Source organism: Podarcis filfolensis (genome assembly GCF_964270895.1).
Source record: "Podarcis filfolensis genome assembly, chromosome: 1".
NCBI lineage: Eukaryota > Metazoa > Chordata > Lepidosauria > Squamata > Lacertidae > Podarcis > Podarcis filfolensis.
The window spans coordinates 45,985,759-46,000,222 of NC_139604.1; the positions used below are offsets into that span (position 1 = coordinate 45,985,759).

General features: G+C 42.6%; 1 protein-coding gene across 10 annotated transcripts in view; it reads left to right on the plus strand.

Annotated features, from left to right (window-relative positions):
• Nucleotides 1-14,464, plus strand: part of SEMA5B (semaphorin 5B) — a 356,215-nt gene that overhangs the window by 315,519 nt on the left and 26,232 nt on the right. For 9 of the 10 annotated variants that reach the window (XM_083584642.1, XM_083584641.1, XM_083584638.1 and 6 more), the window contains 5 exons: nt 3,607-3,788; nt 7,935-8,078; nt 11,675-11,822; nt 12,382-12,607; nt 13,950-14,168. In XM_083584642.1, coding sequence (XP_083440768.1) covers nt 3,607-3,788; nt 7,935-8,078; nt 11,675-11,822; nt 12,382-12,607; nt 13,950-14,168 — 919 coding nt within the window. The remainder of the gene's footprint in view (nt 1-3,606; nt 3,789-7,934; nt 8,079-11,674; nt 11,823-12,381; nt 12,608-13,949; nt 14,169-14,464) is intronic. The other variant, XM_083584639.1, reaches the window with a different exon arrangement.

Genomic DNA, 14,464 nt, shown 5'->3' on the forward strand with positions numbered 1-14,464 from the left:
AATTTAGGAGAAATTGAAAACATGGTGTTAATATGTAATAATGTGCACAAGTAACTTATTTGCCTTGCCACAAATAAGTTGATTGGAGGTGTGCTATAGCTTTGTCTACCTAGTCGCATGACAGGATTGGTTCAAGTACTTCTAATAGTGCCAATAAATAGTATACTACAAAGCCTCCTGCTGTAATATTTTGAGTGGCTTTCTCACATATGTGCTCATATATCAATGACTCTGAAGCGCCACTTTGGTGTTTGAGATTTATGTGCCTCTAATTTACATTTGATGGTTCTTGATCCAATAAATCAAACTCGGCTCTAAAGATGTTTTGGGACTACAACACTGGTCCTGTTAGCTAGGGATGATGGGAGTTGTAGTCCCAAAACAACTGGAGGACCGAGTTTGCCTGTGCCTGCAATAAATGATATACAGACAAAATCCTTCTTCCATGCATGGATCTCCTTCTCTTGTTTGTGGTGACAGGCTCATTGGTTGTTGTCTGCCTCAAGGAAGCAGCTGGGTCACCTCCCTTGCCCAAACAGCCTTCCAAGACAAAGAGCACTTTGTTTCTTCAAAAGGTCATGTTCATGCACCACCACAGGTGCATGCCACAACACTTCAGGTGTGTGTGTGTGTGTGTGTGTGTACAAATGATAGTGGTGAAATTGGCAAGGCTTCCTAGAAGCCCTGTCAGTTTCTCTTGATTGCAGAAAAAGTGTGACGTGCACAGGTTGTCATACGTTTATCATAATAGATTTCAAAGACCAGTAGATAAGCTTTTCTTTAAAACAAAACTACTACTTCTGCTACTTGTGCACTTATCATCCCTTCAAATTCAATAAATGCAAGCTGGAAAAAATAACAGAAGGTATGGAGTGATCCATAACCAGGAGAGTAAATTGGACCTGCTAAAATCTGGTGAAAAATCCCAAACATAGGAAAATCAGAAGCTTCTCTACACATGAAAGTTCACAATTTTAGAAGAGGGCTAAATTACACAGGACACTTCTCCATTACTTTATTAATTCTGACCTGCTTATTTTCTGAGAACAAAAAGAAGAACCCTTCTGGTTCAGACCAAGAGTTCACTTAGCCCAGAATCTTCCTTCCCACAGTGGCCAACATGATGGTTGCTGAAAACCCCACAAGCAGAGCCTGAAAGTAATTGCCCTCCTCATCTGATCTCCCAGGAACTGGTATTCAGTGGTGTGCAGCCTCCGAAACTGGAGGTAGCATATTGTCACTGTGAGTAGTAAGACCTATTATCTGTGAATTTCCTAAAATTCCCCTCTTAAAGGTAAAGGTAAAGGGACCCCTGACCATTAGGTCCAGTCGTGGCTGACTCTGGGGTTGCAGCACTCATCTCGCTTTATTGGCTGAGGGAGCCGGCGTACAGCTTCCGGGTCATGTGGCCAGCATGACTAAGCCGCTTCTGGCGAACCAGAGCAGTGCACGGAAACGCCGTTTACCTTCCCGCCGGACTGGTGCCTATTTATCTACTTGCACTTTGGCGTGCTTTCGAACTGCTAGGTTGGCAGGAGCAGGGACCAAGCAATGGGAGCTCATCCCATCGTGGGGATTCAAACCGCCAACCTTCTGATCGGCAAGTCCTAGGCTCTGTGGTTTAACCCACAGCACCACCCGTGTCCCAAAATTCCCCTCTTAATGCAGCCTTTAAATGGGCAGCCAGCACCATCTCCGATTAATTACAGGAGATGGGAGAGTTAGGGCTGCAATAAGGCTTTCCCTCCTAGCATCCTCCTCTGTGCCAGAGAAGAAGAAGAAAATTATGTGCTTCTTCAGCATTTAATCGTGTCATCTTTCTGCTATTAATCTTGCCCAGTTTGTCTTCATCTTGCTTAAATATGTGATGTTCCTAACGAAGCCAAGTAGTCCAGCTGAGCATTATCCAGAGCGGAGAAATCTCAGCACAAGACTCCCCCATGGTGCTTATTGTTTGTGTACTGCTGAATTAGAGTGTGGTGAAAACAAAGCTTTGCAACAGATGTTTAAAGTCCTCTGACTACAGTGTGATGAGCATAACGACAGACCTAAATTACTTCCATGTCAGTTCTCATAGTCTTGAGATGGGGGTGGCGGCTGCTTATAGGAAGAGCCAAGGGAGTGCTAAACTGTGCCGGAAAAAGAGAGGAGCGGAGAAGTTGGAGGTAGAAACTTATGATTTGTAAACCTAAATGCCTTACTAATTCATTGTGTGTTTTTGGAGTTGCCTCAGGTAAGAGGTATAGTGTTTTGATTCTCTTGTGAGATGGAGAAAGCGCCTCTCTACAAAAATAAACATGTACAACTATTAGTGGCAGCTGACGAGCTGCTCTGCGGGCAAGTGCCCCTCTAGCTTTGCTTTGCTGCTTCAACTGTGGATGGTGCTATTTCCCCTGAGAGGTAAAAGCAGGGGTCAGCAACCTTTTTCAGCCGTGGGCCAGTCCACCATCCCTCGGACCATGTGGTGGGCCGGACTATATTTTTTGGGGGGAGGAATGAACGAATTCCTATGCCCCACAAATAACCCAGAGATGCATTTTAAATAAAAGCACACATTCTACTCATGTAAAAACACCAGGCAGGCCCCACAAATAATCCAGAGAGATGCATTTTAAATAAAAGGACACATTCTACTCATGTAAAAACACGCTGATTCCCGGACCGTCTACGGGCTGGATTGAGAAGGCAATTGGGCCGCATCTGGGCCCCAGGCCTTAGGTTGCCTGCCCCTGGGTAAAAGCTTCTGCTAAGAGGAATGTGTGGATCTCCAAAATCAAATCCTTTTTACCTTCTGTACCTGCAGCGTCATATTGTGTGCAGACAGCATTGCACAGGGGTGCACTGTGGGAGTAGCGGAAGTTATCTAGCACAGATGAAGCACTTTGGTACAACACACATGTCGCGCTGTGGTCAAAATGATGCTGATTTGAAATGTGGTAGCCACAAACTGAAATGGTTGCCACTGCTTTTTAAATTTCAGCTGAAATGAAGAGTTCAGAATCAGACCTTAAGAACATGTGCAGTTCATTTAAGTCTTCTGTTCTCATTGGATATTTATTTACTTATATCTAGGGTACCGCACACATAGTGACTGTGTAGTGAATTTGGTTGGCTTAAGAAATTTTGCTGCCTCAGGCAGGGGACAAGCTGGTACCCTCTCCCTTCCACATGCAGAATCTGATTGATTGAATGAATGAGTTGAATATTACTTTCAATTTGGCAACAGGACTGGATTCTCTGCTACACCTGAGGGCGGTGGGCTAGTTTAGGGATGTACAGAGCAGGACACAAAGCACACACAACTCTGTCCCTTGTTCCACCTTACAGCCCATCCCTCAGCATCTCCTGCCTGAGGCAGGAATAGATTTTCTCTGTTTAATGGTAGGGCTGGCCCTGGTAGTGAGGGCTCATTCCTTAGTTTATGTTATGCTAAATATGAGTATCTGCCTGCAGTATGGAATTGTGGAGGGAGTACTGACATTGTGTTTTTCTAGAGAGGGGTAGGAAAGATTCTCAGACATCTCCTTGCCTCGACTGCAACTTTGCCCTCATGGGCAACTTACGATGCACAGACTCACCGTGATGACTTCTCTTTATTTAAATTAGGTGAAAAATCTGATGGTGGATGGCCAGTTGGGGGCCTGGTCCCCGTGGCAACCGTGTGAACACTCGGATGGTGACAGCACAGGCTCCTGCATGTGCAGATCGCGGTCGTGTAACAGCCCTCAGCCTCAGTGTGGTGGACGTGACTGTGAAGGAGCCAGGATAGAGATTGCAAATTGCTCAAGGTACCTGAACGTCTTTTATATCTTGTATATGCAGGAAGAGTGAAAAGTTATTCCTTTCATCTGTCTACTGACTGTTATTGCCTCTTTCTTGGTCAAACTCACCTACAGAGCACAAAAGTCACTTAAAATTAGGAAGCGGAGGTTACAGGAAAAGAAGCAATGTTGCTACAACTTTAATATTCTGCTGTATAGAGCACTAGTTCAAATCCCCACACAGGGATGAAACTCACTGGGATAGTTGAGGCCACTATTTCTCAGCCTTGTCTACCTCTTAGGGTTGCTGTGAGGATAAAAGAGGGAAGCCAAGTATACTGCCCTCGTTTCATTGGAGGAAGGGCAGGGATAGAAGCATAATAAAAATAAATATCGTGTCACTGGAGGGATTTCTCAAATACCAAGTGAGTTTACTAGGAAACCTGACACTGTGAAACTACTGGCAAAGAAATCATTTTCAAAGTCTCACTTACAGATTGGAGGAATTAATCTGGAATAAATGCCACCCTTGGTTCTTCCCCATTACACCCCCCATTACGAGTTTGAATTATAGAATCACCACTTCATACTACAAGGGTTCTTCCAGTCAATTGTGATAGCAGTGATCAGAATAGCGATTGCCACAGAACATATCTGGCTTGTGGGCATCTAGCTAGTATATTCATTATGTACCTCACACTTCCAAACTGTTACAGATAAACCAGTAATGGGGACCAGCAGTCCTCCCCATGTTGGTCGACTGCCACACTCATCGGCCCTCACCATTGGCCAGGTCACCTTGGGCCGATGGGAGCTGGAGTCCCAACATCATATGAAGGGCCACAGATTCCCCAGCGCAGATATAAAACATTAGAAAAGGATAGATTTATCTTTCGCTGCCCCCACCCCAAGTTGCAGGAATTCACGTAGTTTTGCTTTGTTTGACCAAGAAAGCTGCATTAACTTCATTAAAGTAATACATCACATTGCCTGCGGTACAACTAAATTATAAAAACATAATCAATTGTTACGCCTTGCTTCTGATAGTTCTCTCTTAACAGATGGCATCATGGGAGTCCTAACACTGTTTAAATACTGAAACAAGTGAAAGCAGTATAAACAATCTTTTTAAAAAATGAATGGCTGATCATTTAAAGCTTGGCTAATAATAATAATAATGCGGTCATTTATTATTAGCATTACTACTACTACTACTACTACTACTACTACTAATACTACTACTATATTTGTACCCTGCCCAACTGACTGGGTTGCCCCAGCCACTATGGGCAGCTTCAGCCTATTCTTGTTAATACAACTGATATTGTGTAGCTTGCTGAGTTCAACTGGCAGCCCTTTTGTTTGCTGTGGATCACTGAGAGCTAGCTTTCGCATCTGTTGTGCTCCCTGAATCAATGTCATCATTACCACATTGCATGTGTGTGTTTTTTCCCCACTTTCATGGTCCCCATCACGTATCTTTATTGACCATTTTGCATTCATATCCAATTTAGATTAGGAGAAACTATTTTGGGGAGACCTAAACACATGCACACACACTGTAAGCTGTAGGGATGCCATTGCGCAAATTGACCATCTTATCTGTCACACCTGGCGGGATTTAGTCTGTCTTTTTTCTTCAGGCTTGTGTAGACACTTCTGTGTAGCAACTACTATCTGTGTTTGCTGGACGCGGATGCTGCTGTGGTCTAAACCACTGAGTCTCTTGGGCTTGCCTATCAGAAGGTTGGCGGTTCAAATCCGCACGATGGGGTGAGCTCCCGTTGCTCTGTCCCAGCTTCTGCCAACCTAGCAATTTGAAGGCATACCAGTGCAAGCATGTGGGCCTTTGTGGATCAATCTTCTTTTAAATTTTCTATGCTCTTGATCAGCCATTCTTACAGCTGGTAGAATTCTACCATGTGGAGCATCCTCTAGCCTGCAAGAGACATAAGGCAGCTGATGCAATCATTTAATCATTGCCAACAACATGATCTCTAAAAGTGTGGGATACCACAAGATTAGCCTGTAGGAAGTGGATGAGAAATGCATTCAGTGTTAAAATTCAGTGACTGTTAAGAAATACAGCCATATGATCATCTTACACTCATTGCAGGTCTAGTATTTCAATTTTAACTGTCTTCGTATGGCATTGCGAGGCTTTCATTACAAAGTTTAAATAAGAGTTTTAGTTATAAATGAGATCTAAGATTGCAAATGCCACAGGGCTGATGAAAGCCTTCTTGAAGATTGTCTACACTTTGAATATAAATTGAGACTTCCTCCTTTAAAAATCTTAATCTTCAAAACAAAATATGTGCATATACAGTAGAACTTCATTTATCCAAATGACATGGCAACTATCCAAAACATTTGGCTAATCAAATGTTTTGCTATATGGATGGATGATTTTAAAAGGGTTTAAAACTACACACAAAACATGGAATGATTTTAGAAATATATTACTTAGTTGAGTTTTGGATACTGGTGGTTTTGATTTCTGTGGCTTCCCCTTACCCACTTTCAGGGGTGTGATAGAAAGCATTTATTCATTTATTGTAATCACATATTTTAAGTTTTGGGTACCATGTCTTTCTTAGACGGTCAAGGAAACAATAGGCAAAACATGGGTTATATCACAGTTTGTATGGAAGTCCTTTTTTATTTCCTGACCTTCTTATGAAAGAAAAGAGAACAGTGCCAAGAGAATGGGAGAGTTGATAACGGACTTGAAAACCGTGAAGGCTACGCAGGTTTTAATTTAAGCTTCCTGCTGCAGCTGGTGCCTTGCCAGGTACCCACTGGTTGCCAAACACTTTTATTAATTCAGTCAATTCTTGGAAAATCAACACATCTGTTCACCAGCTCAACTTTCAGGACCACAAGTAACAGGACAGCATGTGATATGGACTTGAGAACGAACTGTAGAAAATAGTTGCTCTGTCACTTGGTCAGGGCCACTGAGGTGAAAAGCAGGAGTGTGCGATGGCAAAAGGGAAACTACATTTGGTAGAATAACAATTATTTGGAGTTGGATGAGGAGGGGGTATAACTTTGCCCCTGAAATGTCTTTTCTGTTGCGACTCTGCATTTCTAAGGAAAGACACATACCTACTCTAAGAAAGAAGAATATGTTCCAGTCATTTTCAAAATAATTGACCACCACAGTATCTGTCTTTTCTTTATTAAACGGGCCCTGAGATTAACACATCATTTGGGAATCTAGGGTTCTGTGATCTAAAAGGCAAATGTAAAATGAGAGAAATTTGAACAAGTATTGGGCGAGGAGAACGCCTGAAATTGGAGGAAAGTTTCTTGAGAAATAGCACCTCACAGATGGTTTAGCAGTCTGTTTTGTCATATTCCAGGTCCACCAATAGAATGCTCTATTAATCCTAAGAGTGTTCCCTGAATCTTCAAATGTCCATAAAAATAAATTGTCTTGTCTTTATGCTTAAGGAAATACTAACTGATGTTTTAAACTGCTTGTGTTTTTTATTTATATTTTATGCAATTACAGTATGTCTATTTTTTAGTTTCTCATTGTTGTTTTTTAAAAATGTAATGCATTCTGAGCCTTTAGAATACAATAAATAAATGATTCAGTGCTTATAAAGCTTTATTATGTGTAGCAAATACTGTTTATGAAGGTGCCTAAGTGAGGTCAGGGCATCTTTCATCTCTTATGCCCAACCCTTTGTAATTCTTCCCCTTACAGCACCCCACATATTTGCTTCTGCAAGTTTTTCTACAACACCATGACATATTTTTTTTAGAAAAAGGTTTCATAAGGAACTCAAGAAAATGATACAAAACTTTGCAAATTTATGAGTAATGGAGGGTATAAAAATGAAACCCTCACCTGCCCTTATTATGTTTAGCATAGGCTTAAATCTGTTCAACATGAAATTGCCATGGATTTTGTTTGTTCAAATTTAAAAGTTGGGGAAGACTAAAAAAAAAAAAAAAAAGCACATGCAGAATTCTAACCCTAATCTCTGTCTGTTTCTTGGGCTAACCTCTATTGAAGCGTGCTTCGTAGTGCTAGTCAGTCTCTGCAACCTGTTGGTACTCCAAAGCCAGCAGTGTTGAACTTAGCGTTAAAGTTGAAAAAACAAGAATTAACCCAGATGCCATGTTTTATCTTTCTTCCTTCCCCCTCCCCTCTGTCAGGAATGGAGCTTGGACACCATGGTCGTCCTGGGCCCCCTGCAGCACTTCCTGTGGGATTGGCTTTCAGGTCCGTCAGAGGTCGTGCAGCAACCCTGCTCCGCGATACGGAGGCAGGGTCTGTGTCGGACAAAGCAGAGAGGAGCGGTGAGAGTCGTTCCCCATCCCTAAACTTCTATGAGACTTTTTTTTTGGCTCAGAGCTCTTGTGTTTTCTTTTGAAGGATTCATTACACCACATGGATTAGTGACCCATCCCAGATGTCTTCTCCCATATGAACCTGCCCACTCACTGAGATCATCGTCTGAGACCTCTGCTCCTGGTGACCCTACCTGTAGAGGTTAGGCAGGTGGCAACTGGGGATAGGGTCTTGCCTTGATTGTGGAACACTTCCCCAGAAACACCTGTTTGGCACCCATTTTTAATCTTTTAGGGAACAAGTAAAAAAACTAATTCTCACACCCCCCCAAGCCTTTTGTGAATGAGATTGTGATTTATTGTATTCTTCTACTTCTGCTGCTTCTAGTCTTCACTATTTCATTTACGTTATGTGTGTTTTAGGTTCATCATTGTCATATTGTGTTTTTATATTGATCTCATAATTATTCATTTTTGCCTATAAAGCTGCCTTACAGACCTTTTAAATAAAGATAAATATGTTACTGTGTTGCGCACCCATATGTCAAAATAATAGTTTGGAACAAGGCCCATAACTTAAAGAAAGTATGGCATTGTTAAGCTGTTGAGGTTGCTAAACCTGAATTTTTCAGTGAAGTATGCTGTGGTGCTACATAATATTGCCACTTGCTATTCAGAATGGGAGCTGTTAGCCAGCTATACAGCTCTTGTGCTGAAGGATGAGATAGAAATTTGCTCAAGAAGTGAAATAAGAGCATAAGGATGCTCTAGCCACAACACATGCTATGCTATGCTATGAATAGAGAAAGAAAATAGTATGCATATTTAAAAGGAGAACTGCACATATGCTGCATTTTCATAGGAGGGTTGATAGTCTTTAGATGGCATGCCACTCCCCACACCAGCAAACTAAATTAGTCAGTGCTAACAGAAGTGGAGCCAAAAATGAGCCATGGGGGTAAAATAAAAACCACCCTAAGCATGCTTGGAAGTCACAGGTATTGAGTGTCAGAAAACCAGGGGTGTGTTTTGTGGGAGATTTGCAGCCAAACCTAACAAATACGTATTCTTGCTAGTTATCATGAGAAGGGCTAAGATCATAGAAATAGAATTGGTAGAGAGGTTCTGTGTGATGTCATTTCCCCTCCTCTGTCTGGAGAGGAAGGGACACATAATATGTTCCCCCCCTCCATCTTTCTTTGACCAGCATTGGATGCAGATATGCCTCCTTTTGGTCCAGCTTTAGTTATAAAGATAAGTATTTTGCCTGCATAATTTTTACTGCTACTGTAGCTGTGAACCAATGTATGATTATAAAGTAAGTAAATCTTATTTTAAAAGGCCTGATTCTTTGTTAAACATGGTAAGAAGGGGAGAGCCAGCTTATTTTGTAGCTGGACTTGCTCAAAATTGAGGTTTGATCTGGCTCCACAAGCAAATTTTTAACACGCCCCCAAGACCCCACCGATTTTGGTGGTGGCAAAAAAGCAAAGAAAAAGGACAAGGACGCAGCACTGAGATGGGGGTCGGAATACAAGTTGTTCCCTCACCCAGACATCAAATTGATGAGCAGGGAGGCGGAGGTAACTCCCTCTTCTTAGCTGATCTGCATATTGTGAGCATATTAGAATCCGGAGTGGCCACACACACCATTGTTTTGCAGCCCTTGGAGGTTTGGCCATTGATGAATGTGTCCCTCGGGCCAAAAATAAAATGAAATGGTTAGTACCTCAGCTAAAGTTCCAGACAAAAACCTACTCAGGAGTTGCAAATGCAAAAGACACTTCGTTTAGTTTGTGTGTCTTCATGTTTGATTAGATCTGTGACTACTGGAAACATAACTACGTTTTTTCCATTGAAGTAGTGATAGCAATGGTGATTCTATTATGTGATGACTGAAGTGGAGCTAGAACTTTCTTATTTTTAAAATGAGCAAAAGTAGTTGGAAAAAAATAAAATTAACTGAAGGAAAGTGCTGCTGAACACAGCTGAATGCCACATTTGCCTGGACCAGAGTTCCTGGAGAAATGATCCAGAAAGCCTGGGGGCAGATGAACATGATCTGTTTGGCCAAACTACTTTCTAACTGCAGAGGAGGCAGGGAGATTGTACTAAATTGTGGGTTCACACAAGCCTTAATGGCTGGGAGGTAAGTCCAAATGAACAAAGTGGAACTGACATGGAATAAATATGCATAATAAATGGACTGTAAGACCTTGCTTCTTCTCACGCTAGGTTTGGAAAGTAATGTCTGACCATGATACTATGTGGTGGGTTTCTTGTTTTGTTTTTGAAGTTTTTACAACCTTAAAGCACAGTTACAAATGGCAGGCATAGAATATAAATCGAACAAAACTACAAACTAAGCAAACTGTACGTATATTTCCTATACAAAAAGGAAAATTTTGCAAAGAGAATGGGAGATAGTTAGCTTTGCAAACTTAGTAGACTTCAGTTTTTAGGACCACAAATAATTGTGTAATAAGTCTATTCAAAACAATCTCTGAAGGATGGGGGCATACTGACAGTAGATAACATTGTGTTACATACACAGTGATGGTTGCCCAGTTTCCATCAAATCTATCAACTCGCTGTACTCTCATAAGGACTTGGCTACTTAAACCCGGTGTAATACTTGCTAAACAATAATATAGTTCAGCCATTTATTTTAGGTTAATTGGCATCAGATTATTAGATAATTTGGGGTCCTAAAGAGGCCAGTTTAATTACAAGTAGCTGGATTTCTAGCCTAAATTAGTTTGCAATGCTTTAAGGCTTAAGTACTAAGTTAATGGACAGTACTGTCAATACACACTTATAAAGATGTATCTGTTTTTAAAACATTTTTATTTTCTTCACCCAGGCAATGCCAGAAAAAAAAAATTGTATTATAATGGTACAATGTGAGCGTAAGTAGTAGGTTATGAGCACATCTAACTTGGGTATAAACTATCTATGGGTCTTTTGCGGGATAGTTTGCTATACTTAGCAAACGTAAGTCAATGTTGGCTCCTATGATGTTTCTCTGCTGCTATGACCATCCAGTGTTTTTTTTTAGAAAAAAAAACAGTAGTATTACAGTTTTTAAACAGGGTAGAAAACTTGTGTGACCATAATCCCGAAACAACAAACAAAAGAGATCTCATTCATTGTTCATCTATGCAAACAACTTAGAAGCTGTTGCCATTGATAAAGCTGTGTAAATAATTAAATAGTTAAGATGCAAGTATTACAAACTGGAAATAAACCAGCCTGCTGGAATTCCTAGCCCCTCCAGAATGGACACTAACAAGAATGGCTTAGATCCAGACTAAGTAAGTAATGCTTTTAGTCCCACTGAAATCAATAGGACTAGTTTCTCAAAATTTATTTCCCGTTGATTTCAGTGGGTCTAAAGTACAACTAACTCTTTCTGTCTGACTGTCTTTAATCTTTTTACTTGTGGTGCTGAAGTTGAATTTCTACTCAACCTAATGTCAGCCTTTTTCTTCCTGGTGCGAACAGTTCCTTGCAGAGTCTTTTACAACTTTCCTTTGGGGTGCTCCAGGACACTGACTTGCATTATTGTTTCTTATTTCCCTCCCTGGAATTTTGTTTCCATCCAGGTTCTGCAATGAGAACAGTCCATGCCCATTGCCAATCTTCTGGTCTTCGTGGGGCCCTTGGAATAAATGTAGCGCAAATTGTGGTGGAGGGGTGCACTCCAGGCAGAGGTCTTGTGAAAATGGAAACTCCTGCCCAGGCTGTGCTGTGGTACGTTTTCATTCAGATAGGCTTTCGTTGCTGTTTTCGTATGTTCTCTTTTCCTCAGTCCTTTAGGACTTGTCCTATACACCTCTGCTTAGAGAAGAGAGGGAGCTTACAGGTAATTGACCTAGGGGCTAGGTAAGAAGGGAGCCGGCATTTGTCCACAGACAGCTTTCTGGGTCATGTGGCCAGCATGACTAAACCGCTTCTGGCGCAACGGGACACCATGATGGAAGCCAGAGCGCATGGAAACGGCTCCAACCAGGCCTTTGTCTATGGAATTCGTTTGCATGCATGAGTATGGGCACTTTATGTAACACATGCGTAGGCCTGTCGCCTCAGCATTGTATTCTGTTAAAGAACTGGAAGCAATACCAGACCTTGATTTATACATCTTCTGAGCTTTATTACTGCTTCAGTGGTTTTGTGATTTTGAGTCAAATATTCAGAGGTTTATCTTGTTGTTCCTTAGATGTCATTGCCCCCAAGTGCATTGGTACAGCTGCAAACCCTCAAGTAAATGCTAATAATTGGGTCCTTCCCCCATTTTCTCCTATTTCTGTAGGAGTATAAAACCTGCAGCCCAGAGGCCTGCCCAGAGGTCCGAAGAAACACACCTTGGACTCCATGGATGCCCACCAACATCACTCAGAGTGGCGCTCGTCAAGAACAGCGTTTCCGCTACACCTGCCGCGCTCAGCTTGCTGACCCTCACGACCTCCAGTTTGGCAGGAAGAAGACAGAGAGTCGGTTCTGCCCCAATGACGGCTCAGCTGTTTGCGACACTGATTGTACGTCCTGCCAGATTGCAAGATTATAACGAGCGCCAAGCTAAGCTTCTTGTTATTCATGCAGGAGGTTGTGGGCAGCTGAAGCGTAGGGTTGGATAAATGCTGATCTATGTTGATAGCAACAGAGCAAATCAAAGCCAGCAGATTGAGACAGTATATACTCTGTCAGGATGGATGAGCATTAGGGAATTTGCTTGGGAGCTTTTCACACACCTGCAAACACTGTGTTGCTGGAGGTGCATAATCTTAATTTCTGTGTTTATTAAGATGCCCTTCACACATCAAGCAGTATAGGGGTCACTTCAGCTTGCTGTGATTGCACACTACAGGAGCGCATGATAGGACTGTGTGGTTGAGAGCACAATTGTGGGGGTATTTTAGATAATTGGGGTGCCATGGATTGAAGCAGTCAAGTGGGTATATATGGGGCAAGCAAACTGGTCCCAAGGTGCTGAAAGCTTTATATATTAATGGTAATACACCCAGTAACAAATTGGCAGCTCATCCCTCAGCAGGGTCTCTCTCTCCTGCTGGCAATCATCCTGCAGTAGTTGCAGTTCCTGGGCCAAACACAAGGGAAGATTCACCTGCATGGCAGTAATCCAATCTGAAGTGCTTGAAGTACTGTGATCAGGCTATCCTGGTCCAGGAACCAATGTCACACTAGCTGAAGCTGATAAAAAGTGCTCCTAGCCACCAAGTCCTTTGGTGAGAAACCTGGGTCTCCCCTAGACTGCTTACTTGCTCCTTCTGAGAGAGTGCAAGCCCATCCAGGGCAAGTAATTGGCCGATTTCTTGGATACAATAACTATTCGCCCACAGGGCCTTCATCTTGCCAGGATTCAAGCTCAGTGCATTGGCCCTCATCCAGCCCACCACCACTGCATGGTGTCTGCACCATTAGCACCACTCACATGTTGGCATGAGTGGGGCTAAGCAGGTTCATTTCATTTACTGCACCACAGTTTCTTTTCTTCACTATGTGATGAATGTAACCTATATTTGCCATGATCACCTGCAGGGGAGGGAATCTTGCCAGTGTGCCCATGTGACTGGGGTGATCGTGAAGCCTTGGCAGTTCACCTGCCACAGAAATCTCTTACTTTAGAGAAGGAAAGAGAGAGACAGTGCCAGTGTGACCTTGTATGGCTAAGATCCTCTAGGCAACACAGTCTTCCAGCCTTCATCTAAGCCTTGAAGCTGGGAACGGAACATAGTTCACCATGCAATTGTCTGAACACTCCTTGCCCACATCTGCTGCTGCAAGGTTGGGAAGAAAGCTGGGGTTTTCCATGTGTTTAATTCCTATATTTTTCTTTCTCCCCCCCCCACTGCCCCCCAGCTTTAGTTGATGACCTTCTGAAAAGCGGCAAGACCTCTATTCGGATTATCAATGGTGGGTGGTCCTTTTGGGGAGGGTGGTCATCTTGCTCTCGAGACTGTGAGCTGGGCTTCAGAACCAGGAAGCGAACATGCACCAATCCAGAACCAAAAAACGGTGGCCTACCTTGCATAGGATCTGCAATAGAATATCAGGACTGCAACCCACATCCCTGTCCAGGTAAATACTGTGACCGTTCCCTGCTTTTGTTCAGTGTGAGTAGCATGCTGAAGAAGCATGCTATGAAGTTCTTCCATTACTCTTCACCCTGCCATCGTAGGGCATGTTTGCCTGTGCTGGCCCAAGACATTTTCCTGCCCGAAGCAGAGCCAACATATGGTCCCCTTTTTCCCTGCTAGGGCCAACAATGTGGAAAAGTCTCGCTGCACCATTCACACACCAGTTCATGCCTCATGATGCCATCTAATGCTGACCACTTCACCCTGCTGCATGGCATGATTGTTCCTGATGTTTGA